The sequence below is a fragment of the Osmerus mordax genome, chromosome 12 (genome assembly GCF_038355195.1).
Source record: "Osmerus mordax isolate fOsmMor3 chromosome 12, fOsmMor3.pri, whole genome shotgun sequence".
NCBI classification, from domain to species: Eukaryota; Metazoa; Chordata; class Actinopteri; order Osmeriformes; family Osmeridae; genus Osmerus; species Osmerus mordax.
Window position 1 is genome coordinate 10,326,154 of NC_090061.1, and position 19,199 is coordinate 10,345,352.

The 19,199-nt window shown below is 49.0% G+C and overlaps 1 protein-coding gene across 1 annotated transcript in view; it reads right to left on the reverse strand.

Annotated features, from left to right (window-relative positions):
• Positions 1-19,199, reverse strand: part of diaph2 (diaphanous-related formin 2) — a 360,351-nt gene that overhangs the window by 25,907 nt on the left and 315,245 nt on the right. Inside the window, exons 29-30 of the mRNA XM_067247259.1 lie at positions 11,871-11,963; positions 10,375-10,425 (exon numbers count right to left, since the gene is read on the reverse strand). Coding sequence (XP_067103360.1) covers positions 10,375-10,425; positions 11,871-11,963 — 144 coding nt within the window. The remainder of the gene's footprint in view (positions 1-10,374; positions 10,426-11,870; positions 11,964-19,199) is intronic.

The following is a 19,199-nucleotide window of genomic DNA, read 5'->3' on the forward strand; positions in this document are numbered from 1 at the left end:
ACAAAAGGGGAAAGTCCATAAATGGATAAGGCTGGAGGGGAGAGCACCACATGGCGCCAACCAGGGGACCTGGAGTGATCATTCTGCTGGGAGGGACAGAGGATTAGTGAGCTGGACAAAGACAAAAGACATGAGGGAGGCATGTAGAAGACGTTGGAATAAGGTAGAGAGAGAGAGAGACAGAGAGAGAGAGGGGGGGAGATGGAGGGAGAAAAGGAAACATACTGTTGATGCTCTTTACTGAGACATACATGAGACACATTAAACCAAACCACAGAGAGGAGGGAGGGATGCAGCAGAGAAAGAGAGAAACAGAGAGATACAGTAGACAGAGAGAAAGGCATTGAGATAGAAAGAGAGAGGCCTATGAACTACCCCACCCTATAACAATTCTCTGGATTTATATGCCGTGTCCATCTTGCCTCTTACCAACCAGATTTAGTAAAGAGACTGTTTCATCAGCTCTATTGACTCTTATAAAAGTTTGACCATAGACATAAGGAAATATATCCTCAGACAGCAGCCTCCCCAGACTGTCAACACACTGGTGAAGACACCCACACACAAACAGAAATCACTGGCGGTTAAAGTGGAGTTTTACAACCAATGCCATGAATGATTTTTACAATATTTTACACTAATTAAAAATAAAGCTGGCATTTTCCCATATACAAATGCACAGTAATAAATCTACCAAAAGACTTGAAGCTTTGATACCAAGCATAACGCACATTTTAATTAGCCGAATGTGACTGTCCTCCATGTTCTCTTTCAAGATGTGCTGATTTCCTGTGTGACTCGTGTGTGGACATACAGTCCGTGTCATACCCCAGACAGCCAGTGGAGGACAGACTTACACACACACACACACACACACATACACGCATGCACACACACACAAACACTCCCATCTCTTTTACAAACACACACACACACTCTCCCTCTTTCTCTGTCTTTTACAAATCCACACACACACACACACACACACACACACGGCCTCCTGGTCCATTGCAGTTGGCCTGGGGGCAACAGTGACCTAACCCGGCTGAGGAAGCTCATATGGAGGGAGAGAGACACTGTCCCCTCTACTTGAGGTAATGCAGTGTGCAGCCTCATCCTTTACTTAGAGCTGCCCTCGGGGCTTTGGGGTTACTTAGCCAACTCCACTGGCCTCCCATTGATCGAGCCAGTCTTATCCAAGCCCCAGTGCCCAGCCATGGCATTCTCTCCTCCCAGCCCATCTGACTACGCACACACCGGATGTTAGTGGGTGATCACCGAGCACACACCAATCTCACATACACACACAGACACTTAAAGAGTGACAAATCACTAACTTCCAACCACCAAATATCAAACTATCTTTCCCCCTAATCGGCTACATGTGGAGGCAGGAGGCGCTGTGTTGTGGTGCACCGTCTATTTTTAAACCCTGATGTTCCTCATCTCATGGAAGGGAGCAACATTGTAATTTATGGAATTCATGAATACCAAGAGCTGCTCTGTTTTCTTCTTGTTTATATATTCCAGCTCAACACAGTGAAATGTTCTAATGATTTCAAATAAAGTTGCTAAACCAGCTGGATAGGGTTCCTGAATCTACAGGGTCTGAGTGCCAATCAACCCCTGGTGGAGAGACCTGGGAGGAGACAGGATGGAGCTGGCTCGGGGATCCGGGTGTTAACGCCACTTGGCCGCTCAGCGCGGTTCACGGCCGCCCCCTTTTGCCAAGCCTCGTCGACGCACACCACGACATGAGCTGCTCCATCCAACCCAGGATCTCCACCTCCTGTCCTCTCACTCCGCCCAGCTGGCGGTTCCCCCTAGCTGTCTCTGACAGTCTCCTCCATTACGTCAATCTCTTCTGGGACCAAACATGGGCCTGTCTGAATATTGACTCTGGGAGGGAGATGAAGGCTGTTGTTAGCATGTGGGTGACACCCTGCTCTGTGGGTGGCTCGTGTTTGTATGCTGATCAGAGAGATGCGGGAAAGGTTGTTTAGCTCGACCCTCAGACCGATGGGTGAGAGGCATAATTTCCTCTGGCCAGACCTTTGCTAGTGATATTGGCTTTGAAGGCTAACGACCTCAAATTGTACACTGGTGGGTAATTAAGCAGAGCTGCTCCCCGGTAGCTTAGAACAACAAATATGCCATTGTGTAAATAAACAGCAATTAGGGTTACATGAGTTCCCAACTAATTGCATCACCGTTCCTCGTCATACAGATTCGAAGACAACATGATTTTATGTATTTTTTTAAGCTACAATCAGACAGTAACTAAAGTTATCCTAACATAAATGTTTCAGTGACTGTGATAACCTACCTCCGATGAGAATTAAAGGCTAAAACGCTTCATGTATGAAGGAGCGCAACATTTTGTAGCCTACGTGTGTTGACAGCTTGTGTGGTAGCGTGTGAGTGTGTATATGTGTGTGTGTGAATGCGTACTTTGAAAAAGCTCTGTACAATTACCCAGGCCTGGCAGAGATCTCACGCTGCTCAAATCCCCCAGAAACCAACCAGCTATAAGTCAAAAGAAAGGAGAGGGGGGAGAGAGACTAGGGGGATTAGTACTAAGTAACTAAATGGGCCATATCGCTTTTCCATTACCAGAAAGGAATAGGTATTTGGACTGCTGGAATCTAAATGAAAAGGTAAAATGCTCCTCCTTCTTCAACGCTGTCGTTCAACAGAGTGCAAACGTTGCACGCTCTTAGACCCTCCCGCCACCGCCGTTTTTTCCCTTCTCTACAGGCAAATGGAAATTTGCCGTTGCATCCTCGAGCCCCATCAATAAATAAACTTGACGCAAATAAACAGATAAATAAATAAATGTGAGAGGCCTGGCAAATGGGCATCCGTCAGCATTAGTGACAGAGCCATGTCAGGCACAATCACGCCTGACTGGAGGAGGAGTGCCTGAGCGAGGCAGTGCAGGAAGATTCCTGCTGATTACACACACTATTCCCTTCAGACAGAACAGAGCACAGGGGATGGAGGGAGGGAGAGAAAGACAGGGATAAAGGGAGTGATGCAGATAATGTTGTAATACATAATGGGATGAGGTTCTCTCGCTCTCCCTCTATTGCTTTCTATTTTCCTCTTGATCTGGGTTTTCATCTTAGTATCTCGTCTACTTTCCCCTAGAATGACCCTGCTCTCCTGCAGCAGTAATGCACTCTTCTGTTCTATATGGTTGAGGATGCTGTCAGGCCATTGAAAGCCACGAGTCTGACAAGACTCATAACTGCCTCCCTGCTCTGACACACACACACACACACACACACACAAGCTGCTAGGTATGTACTGACACACACAGATGCAACCATATTTCCAAAGACTCATTTGTCTGTAAATATGTTTATAAATATTTAATCCATCGAGACAATGTTGCTATGGGAGTCGCTGGTTGCTGGTTTAGAAAAATAACAAACCGATCGCTCCACCAGGGGTGCTATAGGGCTCAGTCTACCCTATCAAAAACTCGCCACTTATCATGATTTTTTTGGTTTATATATAAAAATAATATCTCTACAAAAAAAAATTAAGAGTTTTCAAAACCTGACTGGTCTAAGAATACTGTTATAGAATGCTGTTATCAGATGTGCCTATGTGATGGGAGCCACCTCTGCTGGTTGCCAGGGGCCCCTGCGCCACGGGGTGCGGCCCTGCTCTGTTCTTACTGTCAGGGGTTATTATACCTTTCACTTCCCTGCTCTACGGGCCCACATGCTCTGGCTAATTACATACAATTAGTAGCCATATTGAAGCACATAATTTCAGAAACAACAGTCAAATGATAGGCTTTGTAATCAATATAAGAGTACACATTTCTATTTTACATATATTATAGTTATAGAAGATAAAACGTCCATAGCATATAAACTAGCCGTTTATATTAGAGTTTCACATCTCTTTTTATTCTGGTGTTTTTTTTCCAGGAAACAAACAAAGAGAAGATAGGAAACTAGGTTTCAGCTTTGAAAGCTTAGTCAGGTTACCTGAAATTAGCAACACAAACATTGTTAGTTCTCTACTGGCACCTCTGAAAAGGTGCGATATCTGTTCATTAGCACCACCGAATATGTAAATCAAATCTGTTTGAAAGCTTGTTCTGTAAATATCACAATTATAGAACATGAGTTATCCAAAACTTTTATAGCTTGCAGAGACATTCTCTGTGTCTGAAATTCTTCTCTGTCATTCTCATTTAACGTTTTAAGAGTAAACCCATTCACCATTAATTGCTCATTAACGCATAATATAGAATGTATTTAATACAGAACATAAACGGAGCTTTCGATTGAAACAGTGTCCTTGTGAGCAGGACTGCTCTGTCTTTCACTTTCTCTCTCTTCCTCTCTGTCTCTCTATCCCCCCTTCTTTCTTTATCTCCCTCTCACTTTATTTGCCTCGATCTCTCTCAGTAGAAATTAGCTCTATCCGTCACAGCCGACCTGCCAGCCTGTCTCTCCGTCTCCATACCTCCTTATTACACACAGCCAGACTGCTAAATGGGAAACTGAAATATTAATTCAGAGTGGCGCCGCTGGAAGATCATGGATAGTGGCCGACACTCCAACCCAAACACAGGACTGGCAACCATCTGTTTGAGCCAATGGGCACCTCTCATTTTGAGAAGGAAAAAAACCCAACGACAAAACAATGAGGGTATGACAGCAGAGAGAACATTACATTCAGCTTTGGCCTCTCATTGTCATGGAACATTACTGCATCCTATTCCAGCAGCATTTATTTAGTCTAGTGGCGGTCATTATTAGAGCCTTCATTCCGTATCTAATAGGCGATGAATAAGCTTTAATTCATCTGGGGCAACTTTCCCATTCTTCAGAGCTAAGTATGATAGCTGGGGAGATTCCATTGGAATATTATGAGGCCAATTTTTCAGCCGGGGGAAAGCTAGTTTGTTGCAACGCCTCTCCGCTTCTCCATCTCCAGCTATTCCCTTTGCTTTTAACGTAACACAGAGTTATAGGTCTATTAGGAATTCATCACGCAATGAGCCAAATCAATCCTATTGTGTGAATGTGCCGGGGGTAAAAATAAGATAAAACCTTCAATTACGTGGGCCACAGAAGAATATTTGCCCTCAGAGATTGATCCAGTATTGACAATTTGCACTTAAGGTGACCTTTCATATCTGCCCACATACTGTAGTTGAAGACCAGTACTACGCTTGGCGAGAGAGTAGAAAAATGAGAAAGACTGAGTTATTTCATCAGAGCTTGAGACAAAAAAAGACAAAGGGAGTTCAATGTGTCTGGGGTGTTCTTGAGAGAGAGAGAGACGGACATAGATATTTTGGTAGGTGGTAAGTGGCCTGCGATGGAATGTGTGTGCATGCGTATGATGTTCACACACACACACGTATATGGCCCTGGCATTGGCTGAGCACAAACAGTGCGAGGACAGAGGGAGAGGGAAGTGGGTACCAAGCAGGCTCTCGGCCAGGCACCCTTTCACTCAGATGCTGGAAGGGTAAAGGGCTCTTGTTACAAACAAAACGAGGTGAGCTGGGGGTCTGGCTCCACAGCAGGGGCTGGGTAGGAGACCCCAAAGTGTGGTACTCAGAGGGGCGGTATTCAGGTGTGATTTACACTCCAAAAATGGAGCCCATGTCACACTCGACTTATTTTACTGTCTTCTCTCTCTCTCTCTCTCTCTTTCTCTCTGTCTCTCTCTGTCTCTCTCTGTCTCTCCCTCTCTCTCTGGGCTGTACGGGCCAAGTCAAACGGCAGATGAGTCGCGCAGACAGGGGTGCTAAAACGGTACATAAAACCCTCATCTGTATTTCCATGATGGTTTTTCAGTTGGTCTTGATAAATGACTTACTGCGGACACAGGTCCTTGGGGTCTCAGGGAGGAACAATGGAACTGAAGCACATATGCCCTTGGACATCAAAAAGCGCAGACTGTCGGCCCCTGATCCTTCAGTCTTCTCCTCTATACGCCTCTCTTCCTATGGCTGTTGATGAATATCCTTATCTATCAGGAGCAGGTGATAGGTTTCAAGCCGCCTTCTCCACAGAGCACTGCTCTTCCCCTCTCATTGATATCTACAATCTACTAAGCCATCCGAGCCATAGCCTAGCACGCTTGCCTCAGGGTCCCACGGCCCAAAGCAAATCACGTTAGCTCCACTTCCTTTAGGAGGGCCCCTGGGGTCGCCCCGAATGAATAACATCTATCAACACCCTGAAGTGGCTGGGTGGGTGTCTGAGAGGCGGGGGCTGCAGCCGTCAACTGAGAGCTGCTCCAGAGCAGCACTCCTATCTGACGATGATGAGCGTGTGTGTGTGTGTGTGTGTGTGTGACAGAGAAAGAGGAGAGTAAGAGTGGAAACAGGAAGACAGACAGAAAGAGAGAGAGAACGAGTCTGCGTGTGAGCGAGAAAGAGAGAAAAGGAGCAGAAGAGAGATTTGTACAAGGAAGAACTTGCAGAGTGAGTACGCAAATTGATTGCAGGGGGAATAGTGATCAGTATGGCATGTAGGTGACGTAATGACACTGATTAATTAATGCAACAAATGTGTTTCTCTTTAGATATCACAACGGTTGAAGACTAAGCTCCCCGGACATACATGCAATGGCCAATATGTGTGCCATACACATAAGACAGAGGTAATACACCAAGGATTGAGAGATCATTAACAACACTATGTGGGCTATAATAAAAGGATGAGGAAAAAAAAGGATGAGAAAAAAAAAAATCCTTTATCCATGTCCGGCTTTCTCCTCCCTCTCTCATTTGCTTCATTGCACATTCATCCTCTTTCTGCCTTTAAAATTGCATGAGTGAAAATAGGTAATTTAATCTTCATTAAACATAGAGGGGCCCCACTCGCTCCCCTGACTGGGTGAATTAAGGGCTAGACCTGGAGAGATTAGACAGTTGGGCTGAAACCCCATAACCCTGACAAGCGTTATATCACTGCATCTCTGTTTTTTAATGGAGGTAAGAAGATCCTTCTCCGGTCAATGTCAAAGAGGCCCTTATGGAAGGAGGGGGGGGGGAGGTGCCAGGACGACGGGACGCAGACTTTTGATGGAGAGACCGGTGAAGGTGATACCGGAGGGTGGGTCGAACGGTGGGGGGATGGGTTAGGGATCGTAACGACTTTGGAAAAGGCAGTAAATAAATACGATTGGCTCCATCCGCCTTTGAAAAATCTGATTGATGGCCCTTTTGGGGATGGCCGCTACGGAGGAGCTACTGAGTCTGTGGCTTTCATCACAGACTGGAAATCGATATTCGGGGATGTAGGAGAAGATCCCTGTTCGCTACCCACCAATCTCCTGCCAACCTCCCAGGGTATTCGCCCACATAATGGGCTGGTGTCGGGGGGGGGGGCAAACCTACACACTGTTATGTACCCTCCTTCACGGAAACCTCAGAGCTCAAGCACTTCTCTGCTGCGGAGACAACAGAGCTCCTGTTTATCTCATAAACAGGCGGCAACAGGCTCCCATGGGTGGATCCAAATTTCAGACCTCCATTGTCTGGTTGTACGGGAGCAGAACACTGTCTCCGAACCCGTATCAATCCATCCAGTCTGTTTACGAATCAGGATTGGCTGTTGTAATTGCATCACGCATGGCTATGGCCTCCTGGGTTATGTTAAAATCTATACAGAGTGGAGACACGGAGATGTGGAAATGCAGCCGGATTGGTTGTAATTGTGATTGGCGCCACACAGTAATGTTGTTCCCGGCTCCGGAGGAAGTGAGACGGAGGACAGTTTAACCCCGAGTCGGGGATGAAGAATGATGCCCACCACCCCCTCTCGCTTCACGATGAACTCCTCCAACGCAACAAAGAGGTTTCAGAGGATTTGAGATGCACTCCGGTATGTGACGCTTGTTTGACGATGACAGGAGGGTTAATCAAGCTCTAAAGTGTGAGATTACAACCGACGTGACGAGTCGTGTGTAAACAGATTGAATGGAGTCTGTGCTATTATTGCAACTCCACCAGGGAGCTTAGTGCTGAGATCTTGTCAGTCATCGGTCGTAAGGTGACAAACAAAAAACAAGGGAGTGAGAGAGTGTGAGAGTGAGAGAGAAAGAAAGAGTGAGAGGGACAAAAACGACACGAGCACAGGAACATTCTCGCCGTCAATGCGACCTAGAAATAACTTTGTCCCTCCCCCCCAAAAAAAGTATGACACTCAAGTTCCTGCAATTTCCCCCTTTGCTTGCAAAACAGCAGCGGCCCTCCTTGGAAGCCAGCTTATCAGCGACTTCACTGTGCCATTATCACCAAACCATCCGTCAGCATGGGGGGGGGGGGGGGGGGGGGGGGGGAATTTAATTGTTTCTTTTCACAGACTAAAGTTTTGAACTAAAGTTCTTAGAAGAGTGCCTAAAGATTTGCACTTTAGCCCCTTTTTTCAAGATGAGACACATTTCCCAGACACTCCTGAGTACACCAGGCCCGTTGGGCCAGCATCCCATCTGCAACACAATCCCTGAAACTGCGGTGTCAAGAGGATTTACCCAACACTCCATACAGCACCTCTTGTCATCTTGTCACCTCGCAGAGAAGAGCCTTGGCTGTCTCTCAAGCCTCGACGACTGCACATCGCTCCGTCTCAACAATGAACCAGCACACACACACACACACAAGCCAAACAATGCATTCCGCAAACGCATAATGCCTAGGTTTTAAATGCAGGGTGCAGCAGAGCTGTGGAAATGCAGGTTCATGCATTGCGAACAAACAAAGGCGGATTCACTGCATTGAGCACATTTAACAGTCTGGTCTGGCATTCCAGATATAAGGCTGCAAAGCAACAGAGAAGTACATTGAGAGAGTAACATTGTCGCCTCGGGGACAGAAAGAAGAAGACACACACACACACACACACACAGGTGTTTTCCTTCACACTCTAGACACCTTACCGTGTAACCTTCCAGCGTCTCGCGCCACATGTCAGTCTTTATGGTTGTGAACAGACAGTCACACTGAGGTGCCTGAAAAAGCATCTTTCAGTTTGGTAAGGAAAATAAGGTGCACTTATATCCTACCGTTATATTACATGGTATTGTTTTTTTGTAGTTTCAATGTGTTGTTGACAATATAAAATTAGAGGTGTGCAGATTTGGTCCCAAATCCCGGCGCCAGGCGCTCTTTGTTCAATCCTTTTCCAGGAACAGACTGAGATTGCGTTCTAATGTGAACACAATTGGTACGCTTTATATCCTAATGCGTTCTTAAACAGAGTGGATTAAATACCCTATCAAAATCAGCGTTCCCACCATCATTTCCCATTTCCTTTCCGCTCAAGGCACACACACCCAGAAACACACACACACACACACACACACACACACGTAGACGAGACTGAGACAGAGAGAAGAGAAAGACAGAGACAAAGACACTCTGTAAAACATGCACTCCACCGAGACATGGTCTGGGGAAGCAGGAAGAAATCACATACTACCACACTCGTTTCAAAGTAGGCCAAGGCAGACAAAGGCAAGAATCCATTAAAGGGATGTATTTTTGGTGCTTTGTGCAACAGTTGACATTTACCAGACGAATGCCAGGTCTGGAAAGGCTAGGGGGGAGCAACACAAACACACAAAGTGAGTTGGGAGGACTGAGGGCCACTCCTGGGACCGAGCACTACACTTCCAATACAGGCAACAGAGAACGGGAAGTGACATCATGCTCTGCCTGCATTCTGTAGACATCCAGGAAGTAAAGAGGAGCAGCTAGATATCTACTGGAACTGATCTACACCACAGAAACCAGACTGAGCCACTGAGACGGCGCCGAGGATTTTTATAGCCATTTTTCCCAGTAAGCTAGTTCACTTTATGAGTCAATCTGCTGTATAACTCTATCCCAATTAGCCGTGATCAATATTAAGTTCCTGTTCTGTCTCATGGCCTCTAATCATCAGTGGAGCTTATAGCTCCTGAGTTATACCCAACTATTGGGCACTCAAATTCAAATAAACTGCACTATCGATAAAGATAGCAGAGCTGTCGATAGTGTTTACAACCTCTTGTGAGTGACCGAGACTGATGACAATCCACTTTTTTCAACTAAAGTCATGTTTAAAGGACCATTTCACTAACAAGTATTTACGCCATTTAAACATAAGTCTTATCAATATTGGTTTAACAGACTGGCTAGTTCATGGGGTGATGGATGTCTCAATCCTAGGATGTTCTAGAACCTAAACGGTCTACAGGAATGACTCGGTGCAGATCTCTGTGGGTGGTGGACCAGCTCAGGATTAGTCTGTGGAGAGGGAAGCGGGAGTGACAGCCAGGAGGAGGCGGTGGAAGAGGAGGAGGCAGGGTGGGGTTAACTACACACACATAGCTACGTTGTGTTACCATGGCTAGCACCCGGCCACCGAGAGGCTGGACTGGAGGGGCTTTGATCACCTGCAACATTGATGGAGTGAACAGACGAAAGGTAGAAGGAGGGAGAGGGGAAGAAAGGAGGAAGAGAAGAGAGAGAAATATGTCAGACATGAGTCATCTTAGGAGTTTGGCACCAATTACCCACTCGGAAAGTCTCAGCGTTGGCACAACACCTCAGTGAAAACGACACAGGCACAGACATGCAGACACACACACACACACACACACACACACACACACACAGAGTAAAGGCACCTGATGTTAAGGTGCTTTTTCTTTATGTCTTCAATGTCTGTCTTAGTGAGCCATGTCGATGCAGCAGAGACTAATGTGTGTGTGTGTTTTCTCCTTGTCCTCAGTGGCTGGACAGCTGCCATGGCACTCCAAGTGCAGCCAGCCCGAGGAGTGGGAGTCACACAGTATCCGGAATGACACGTCTTTTTTTCCGACTTCGCTTAATGGACACATACACCGGCCTTGTCGGACACGCACCCTGACATGGGACATGGTGGGTGGGCGAGACGTGGGCGCCCGGAAGGAGAGACAGGGCTGGAACAAATGGGTCCTGCTGCATTCTGTCGCTATGGCTTTCACTGTAGCTGCCATTTCCTACTGTGACAGTTAGCTAGTTAGCTGCTGGGACACCTCTCTCTCTCTAATGGGTGCACTGTGAGATGCTAGTGTGCTGTAAAGGTGCATGGTAAAACAGCAGGTGTCCATTAGATAGACGTCTCCTTCCTCTGGCTCTCTATGGCAACTCTCTCGGGTCCAGCTCAGCTAACTGGGTAAGAGACTCACACTGTAGATTCTGGAGAACCTTGTACCTGCAGTGGGTGTGTCACAGAGGGACTGGTAGCCACCACCACTGATGTGGTGACACCTGTCTCTCCTTACTCTCCCCCCCCCCCCCCCCCCCCCCACACACACACACACATCAATGTGGCCTGGCACCTACCCAGGGCCCCCCCACTCTCCTGGGGGAAAATACATTCACCAGTTTGCTAACAGTAGGGCTATATTAAATAAGTCGGCTATATTTCACATCTAATTTCTATAGTAAACAGTGCTTTGTTGAAGTAGGCAATGAATCTCTAATGATGTGTGCAGGCGGAGGACATGGTTGTCTGTGTATCTGTGTGTGTGTGACAACAAAAGACGATCCTTAGGTTTACCATAATGACAGCTGGTAAACAGCAGGAATCGACATACACGCGACACCCATTTGCACACACGGGAAAAAATACAATGTCATGAGAGCTCCCGGAGACATGCGTCACCTCCCTGCATGTCACGGGAGACGGCGACACTCGTGTCATGTTAGGGACGGCTGAGGAGAGCGTGTGATGGAATCAGGTTATGCGTGCGGCCGGACGGACGGTAAAGCGCTCCGGCGGCAACACTCTGGCCGGGGCCCAGGTGGGAGGGGCTGTGGGAGGAAGCCACCTCGCTGCGGGGGGGGGTCTTACCGTTGCGGGGCGTTCGTTTTCGCCTGTCTCGGAAGGCTGCTCCGGACTGCAGGGCCTCCATCAAGCTGTCCATCACGCCCGTCTCATCTCCCTCTGCAAGGCGGAGAGAATGAGGTTAGAGAAGGGGCACACACACACACACTCACTCAGGGAACATGCCGCAGATAGGCGGAACACGGGGAGTCAGGTGGCTGAGCGGTGAGGGAATCGGGCTAGTAATCCGAAGGTTGCCAGTTCGATTCCCGGTCATGCCAACTGACGTTGTGTCCTTGGGCAAGGCACTTCACCCTACTTGCCTCGGGGGAATGTCCCTGTACTTACTGTAAGTCGCTCTGGATAAGAGCGTCTGCTAAATGACTAAATGTAAATGTAACACCAGATCGCAGGGAAGTGCACACACTCACGCCAACACTCTCACACACATCCTCGCACACACAGACTGACGGGGGAGTATTAAACAGTGCATCAGCATTAAGACAAAGGCCAGTCACTTGGGCTCCCCCCTGTCTCTGGTGAATTGCTTTGGCATTGTGAGTGTGCATGTGTGTGTGCGTGCGCGTGTGTGTGTGTCTAAAATGGGAAAGTCAGTGCTCTTAGTGGGGAAACACAGGCAGAGGAGTAGGAGGATGAAAGCATTCACTGATGGCCATTGACAGATATTCTTTCTGTGGCTAACGCAGGGGAGCTAAGTGCTCTTTACCAAGATTTACTATGGAGACGCTCAATACAGGCCCTCTCAATCACTGTTCCATCGATGACACCGGGACCTGCCTCAGAAAATGTCCCCGCAACCAAACTACCGGGTGGATCCACGCCCCACTGGGTTGCCGCAGGGAAGGAGGGAGGGCGGGATGGAGAGATGGAGGGAGGGAATGGTACATCATGCACCACGGTGCCACACTGAGTCTTATAGCTCGATGGAGAGGGTTCAAAAATAAGCTTTAGTTCTATATCTGGGCCATCTATCTTCAACCCCCGTACACTATACTAATGAGTCACTGCACCCTCTCTTCATCACTGTGGTCCAGAACAGACATTATTTTAAACTGGGATCATTAGGGTGACTTATAGTAGCACTGCCGACTACGCCATCAATCGCTTGCATACATGAGTGAACTGCTCTTCCGTCGTGTTTACCACAGAGGCCTGGCGCACACCCCCTTACCAACCCCCCCAAACTCCCACTTGCCTCTGGTCATGGCAGAAAGAAAGAGCGTTTGGCGTCGGAGACGGCGGTTGCTTTCAGCAGCACTTTCTCAGGAGCGGTGATCAATCTTTTGTTTTTCCCCAGCGCTCAAAAAGAGATGACAGTCGGGCAAATTGAATTTATAAACAGAACAAGTTGACACTGCTACATAATTAATTTGAGGAAATGCCACATATTCTGCTATTACTGAGCAGCCATACCGCCTGTGTTCCTTCTCTTCTCTTCCAGAAACACAACCACCCAGCATGAAATTATTTCAAACCAGAAAAACAAAGACATATCGAACTAAGAATAGAAACGCATCTTATGCAAATACACCCCAAACAAGAACTTAATTTGCACTTGCGCTAATTTCTCTCCTGAATCTCCGTCTCGTTCTTTCGTTCCTCTCTCTTCCGGAGGCCCTTCCCGAGGGTTACTTTGAAATCAAAGTGTCTGTTCTTTACTGTGTGCTGTGTTTAAAAGCAACCCAGATTACATCAAGCTTAATTAGACCAGCTCTTTCAGAACAAACCAAAGCGAGCCAAGTAGTCCTTATCTAAAATTGCACCACTACACCACTGATGGCACAAGCTAGCAGGTGTTAACCAGGACAAGCATTTTCACCTGGTTCTCCTCTCCAGGACAAGATGGCCGACAGCAAGATAACTGCTAAAGCCTCCAGAACGGTGCCGACTCACAGTTCATTAGCGCCTCGCTCGCCCTATGTAGGCTAACCGGGACGTGTTGTGAGTTTGACAAGAGCGGGGAGAGCCTATGCGCCAGGTAAACATTTATCTGCACCACCTTGGCATCAGAAACTTTTCGACAGCTCCTTCCTCATCCCCACTTCCTTCTTCTTGGAGACATAGACATCACATGGGGCACCTGACACTTTGATCAATTTGTCCTACTTCCCGCTTAACTGTAGCACAATTCATCATCCGTAATGACCAGGGCTGGGGAGCCTGCTAGACTGGGCTGAGGGGGGGGGAGAGTTCGCAGACACAAAGAAGCAAAATGACTAAAATGGGAAACATGCTCCCTGGTGACCTGCTACCGCTCCATTAACAATGTCCTGTTGGACCCGGGTTCCTCTCCAGCAGACGAGACCTCTGCTCTGGAGGAACAGCTCCAGGATCCCGGGCCCCAGACTCTAGGCCTCTCGCCATCGCAAACTATGCCATGAAGTCCGTGGTCTTAAACACAAGCTTGAAACGCGTTTAGTCGAACAATGACTGAATTTGGAAGGAAAAATATAAAAATAAACGATGCTGTCGGAAAGGCCTCCAAGCTGCACCCTCACTGTAAACTGATCCCTGTTATCAGTCAGCGGAAGACAGGCTTTGTTTTCATCCTCACTCCTGTAGTTCCTGTCTTCTCTTTTAGGTGTTAAAACCAAGGGCAAATATTCAACATCTTCTCAATTAACACCACAGCTAGATTAACGCTGGGGAATTACAGCGAAGCTAACCTTTACTTCAGGAACTCTGTCTAGAGAGGAAAGATTCCCCGCTCACAGGAAATTGCCTTCCAAATGGGTTAAGATGGGCTAAAACCTCAGACATCGACAAACTCCCCCCAGCGATGTAACACCTTGGCGGGCGCCTAAGCAGACAGTCCCGGGGTCCTTTAATGATCTTATTAAGCGACGGGCAGGAGCGGAACGAACATGCCTAGGCTTTTACACTTTTTGGATACTTTCTGACAGATGCCGACAGGAGTTGTGGAGGATTTCCAAAAGGTTTCTCTACCTTCCGGTGAGATCCAGCACTACGTGTCCTGTATCTCTCCCTCTGTCCCTCCTTCCCTCCCTCCCTCCTTCCCTCCCTCACCCCTCTATAGTTTCCTCCCTCCTATGAGTGGGTATCAGGTAGCACCTGGGCCCCTCTGGCTCTGCCAAGTGTAACAGTAGACCCTTGGGGCCGGCTCCGGACTCCTCATCTGCTCTGTAACATATTTACCAACTGCACTGTCACATTTTCTAATTAGGGGGATAACAAGAGTGCAGCTCTGCGCCGTATTTACAACAAAAAAAAACACCTTCACACATCAGATTAGCTTCAACCAATGAAGCACCAGGAGAAGTGGAGAGGGTGTAGGGGAGCTTATCTTCCTCAACCCCCGGGAGAGTGGAAAAGGAAGAAGAGGAGGAGGAGGAGGAGCAGCGGCAGGATGAGGAGGAGGGGGGGGGGGGGGGCAAAGTCAAGTGTCACTAGCAGGGACGGAGATAGGAGAGGCAAGGAGGAGGGCTGGATGGAGGCGGTGGAGTGGGTCTGTGTGTCAGCGCTGCATCTGGAGGAGTGGCTCATTGAGAAGGCGTAGTGGAGCGGGGCGAGGAGCGGGGCGAGGAGCGGGGCGAGGAGCGGGGTCATAAAGATCCCTCCGAGACACTCCACTGCCTGAGCCGTGTGACATTTCATTATTCCTCCAACATATGCACGCACCTTGGAGTGAAGAACACACACACACAAACACACGCACACACAAGGAAACCCACACAGACACGCACGCACAACCAACCTCACACTGAAATGCTGCATATCCTTTCATTGTAATGACTTTGTGTCCTATATTGAATACTGACTCTGGATGGCTAATCCAAACTAACAGGAAAGAGGCGCAAAGTCTGGCATGACCAGTCAAGGGAATTTATACTCCACAGAGCCACACACTTCGCTGCCTCAATTGTGAGTGTGTCTCTCTCTTTTTTGGACTATTTATCTGTGTGTGTGTGTGTGTGTGTGAATATATGTCGGTGTAGCTTTGTGTGTGTGTGTGTATGTGCTCAAGTCCAGACGGGTTCAGCAGTGCAGTGTGACACGAGCTCATGGCTGCTCAGGGCAAGATCAGCTGGAGGAGAGAGAAGGACCCTGTGAGGGCCTTCTGAAAGTGAATTCATCACACCAGAGTCTAAAACCAGTCTCCACAAGCCATTATCAGCGCACTGCTATCAAGATAGGGGACAAAAGAAAAGAGATACTATTCTGCAGTTACACACCACGCTGCTGTCATCCAGTATCTAAACAGCGACACACGGGTAAAAAGTGAGGGTGAGTGTCACCGAGACCGAGAGAGCACTGGCTCCCAGTATCTGTTCTCCAAAGAGATTCTAGTTTTCATCTGTATTCGTCACACTCTCCCCCCTCTTATACACAGAGCCATGGCATTCTATAATTATGCAGCAGTGTCAACACAGCCTGTTCATAAATTCAATTTGCTATCTGTCATCTCCTCTATGTGGGGAAGGTGGGTGCATGTGTGTGGTGGTGTTGGTGGGGGGGGGTGAGGCGGGGGGGGGAGACATAGCGGATCGATTGAGAACTCAATTCCTGATGGCTTACATGCAGCCACCACTCCTCTGCGATGAAGGACAAAAAACATCAGCATGCAGGCCGTCTGCTGTCTGGTTCGCCAGATAGTTCCCGGGAAAACAACAACCCCAATAGGAAAGGAAACGGTTTTGAAGACGACTTGAAAGTGAACACGTGCCATTCGCGCTTTTGGCAAAGTTGGCAAACGGTTTGCGGGGGAGAGAGGGGGGAAATAGGCACCGCGTTATGAATGGGAGTCGTCAGGGTTTTGACTGGAGCTCTTTGTGTCTGCTGTTATTCAAGCAGAACAAACGACATCAAGCCGGGTGTCTGTAATCCTTCTGTGTGAAACAGCTTGACTTGTAACAGGAGCCAGATAATGAGGCAGAGTGTTTTAAGTCATCATTCCAGAGGTGTGGAGCAGAGGCGGAGACACCGGATCCTTTCTTCGACGGCGTAACAACTGCTGTCCAGCTAACCTGCTAGGGATGTGGAAAACAAACATAGGACGTGTGGTGGTGGTTAGGATGATCCCGGTCGTGCTGGTTTCTGCGCTAGCCCCTCCGTGACGTCTAATAAGGGCTTGATAAGATGAGGCCGCTCTGAAGGAGCGCTGCTGAGATCTATCTCCCTGGTGTTTCTCCTCCAGACACTCCCAAGAAGAGAGGGCAGGAAGGGAGGAAGAAGAAAGAAAAACTAGCCCATAATCCCCCCCCCCCCCCCCCCCCCCCCCCGACACACACCATGCTCGGCATTGTTTTTGAACACATTTTAGCCCATCTGTTCCCCCGCAGAAAGTCACCTGTGCAATTAACCCCGTGCATTAGACGTGAACAGAGCTCTGTGTGGAGGGTTACAGGTCGACTCTACGGCCAGGTGTACAGCCTCCACCTCTCCCTCCCTCCCTCCCTCTCGCCATCTCTCCTCTCCCTGTTTCTCCATTGTTTGTTTGGCTCTCCCTGGCAAGGAGACTAGTTTGGCTGCCTGTCCCTCCCTTAGTCCCAGCAGCTCCTGAGGCTCCTGTCTAACCGCCAACCAGACAGTCAGACAGCCAACAGAAGCAGCCAACCAGCCAGTCAGTCAGTCACCCAGCCAGTCAGAGTGCATTACTGCCACAGAGGGCAGAGGGAACACAGGTGCCCACAGACAGCAGCCATGCACCTGTTAGTCGCCCCCACTCTCTCGTAACCTTCTCTGCCCTCTTTCCCCCACACTGTTGTCCCTCTTCTCTCTCAATCACTCTCACTCGCTCCCTCCACTATCCCCTCTCTCTTCCCGGCCAACTCTGCCACCAGCCCCTGACAGCGAAACCAGAGAAACTTTCAGCAGAGAGACCAGCTGGGCCTCCGGTGCTGTTAGTCTAGGTCGGGCTGGAGGGACGAGCGAGAGGAGGGGGCGGGAATGGAAAGGGAGGGGCTAATGAAGAAGATGGATCCGATTGAATATTCTTTTGGACTGTTTTACTGTAACAGCTTGATGTGCAAACCCTCTCATGTCCTCCGTAATTAAATTAGGGGCGCTCCCACATCCCCCGTTCCGAGGGGAATAGGAGTGTATCATGGCTCTCCCACGCACGCCACGCGAGCGTACGCAGCCCAGCGTGGCGCCAGAGACGACTGGGGAGGGGGCTAGTCGAGGGAGGGGAGAGGAGTGGTCAGAGAGAAGGGGGGGGGGGGGGGGGGGTGTAATGGGGTGAGGGGGCAGGGCTCTGCAGATAAGGAGGAGAACTGTGTGCTCAGGCCACGCTCTCCGACCTGGTTGGTCAGGCAGAGCCATGGCTAGAGAGATTGTGAGAGAGATAGAGAGAGATGCAGATATAGTGAGAGGCCGAGACAGAGAGGGAGATGGAGAAAGAGAGGGGACGCAGGGCTGGGGTCGGAGGGCTGGGGTCGGAGGGCTGGGGTCGGAGGGCTGGGGTCGGAGGGCTGGGGACGGAGGGCTGGGGACGGAGGGCTGGGGACGGCGGCGGTTGGGAGAGATGAAAGTGGATGAGCCGCCGTGGCCATTTGCATTTATGGCAGAGACCAAAGGCCCAGCGCTGTCCCAAATAGCTGGATGCATGAATAAATAAACAAACAACAACAAAAATAAACCCTCCATCTGGATGGATGCAGACCGGCCCCCAGTGAGATGAGGGGGGAGAGGATGGGGGTGGCGGAACACCACTGGAGAGCAGCGGCACAGCCTCTCCCATCTTCATCAACGCCTCCTACCTGCATCCCCTCCACGCTACCAACAATATTACCCCAACACTGATACCACCAGTGCCTCAGGCTTACGCTATTGCTATTCAGTAGGCTGCAGCGTGGCCTTGTTTACCCAGCGACAGACCTATACACAGGAGACAGCCAGCCCCGAGAGCAGCACGCATGGAGGCCTGCCTGACAGAGGTTAGCTTGACACACTTTCTGAGGACCACATGGGGTCAATGTGTCACTGAGCCAAAAAGGGGCCAGCCTGGACTGTCCCACACAGGCAGGCCAGCGTGACAGGAGCGGGAGGCCAGTCAGCGATGACATGCTGGCGAGACGGAGACAGAGACGGAGACAGAGACGGGACGACCATGGAAGTCCAACGTCTGGCTGATCTGACTGTGTGACTCTGTACCCGGCCCACCCCGGAACAATCTGATATATACGGCCATGCCCCTCTCTCTCTCTCTCTCTCTCTCTCTCTCTCTCTCTCTCTATCTCTCTCTCTCCAGAACAAGCTGTTCTAGGGAAGCACACCATTTGTAAAAGGGAAGGGATCTATGGTTCTCTGTGTGTGTGCGTTGGTGTGTGCGTGTGTATATATGTATATATATATATATATATATAGAGAGAGATA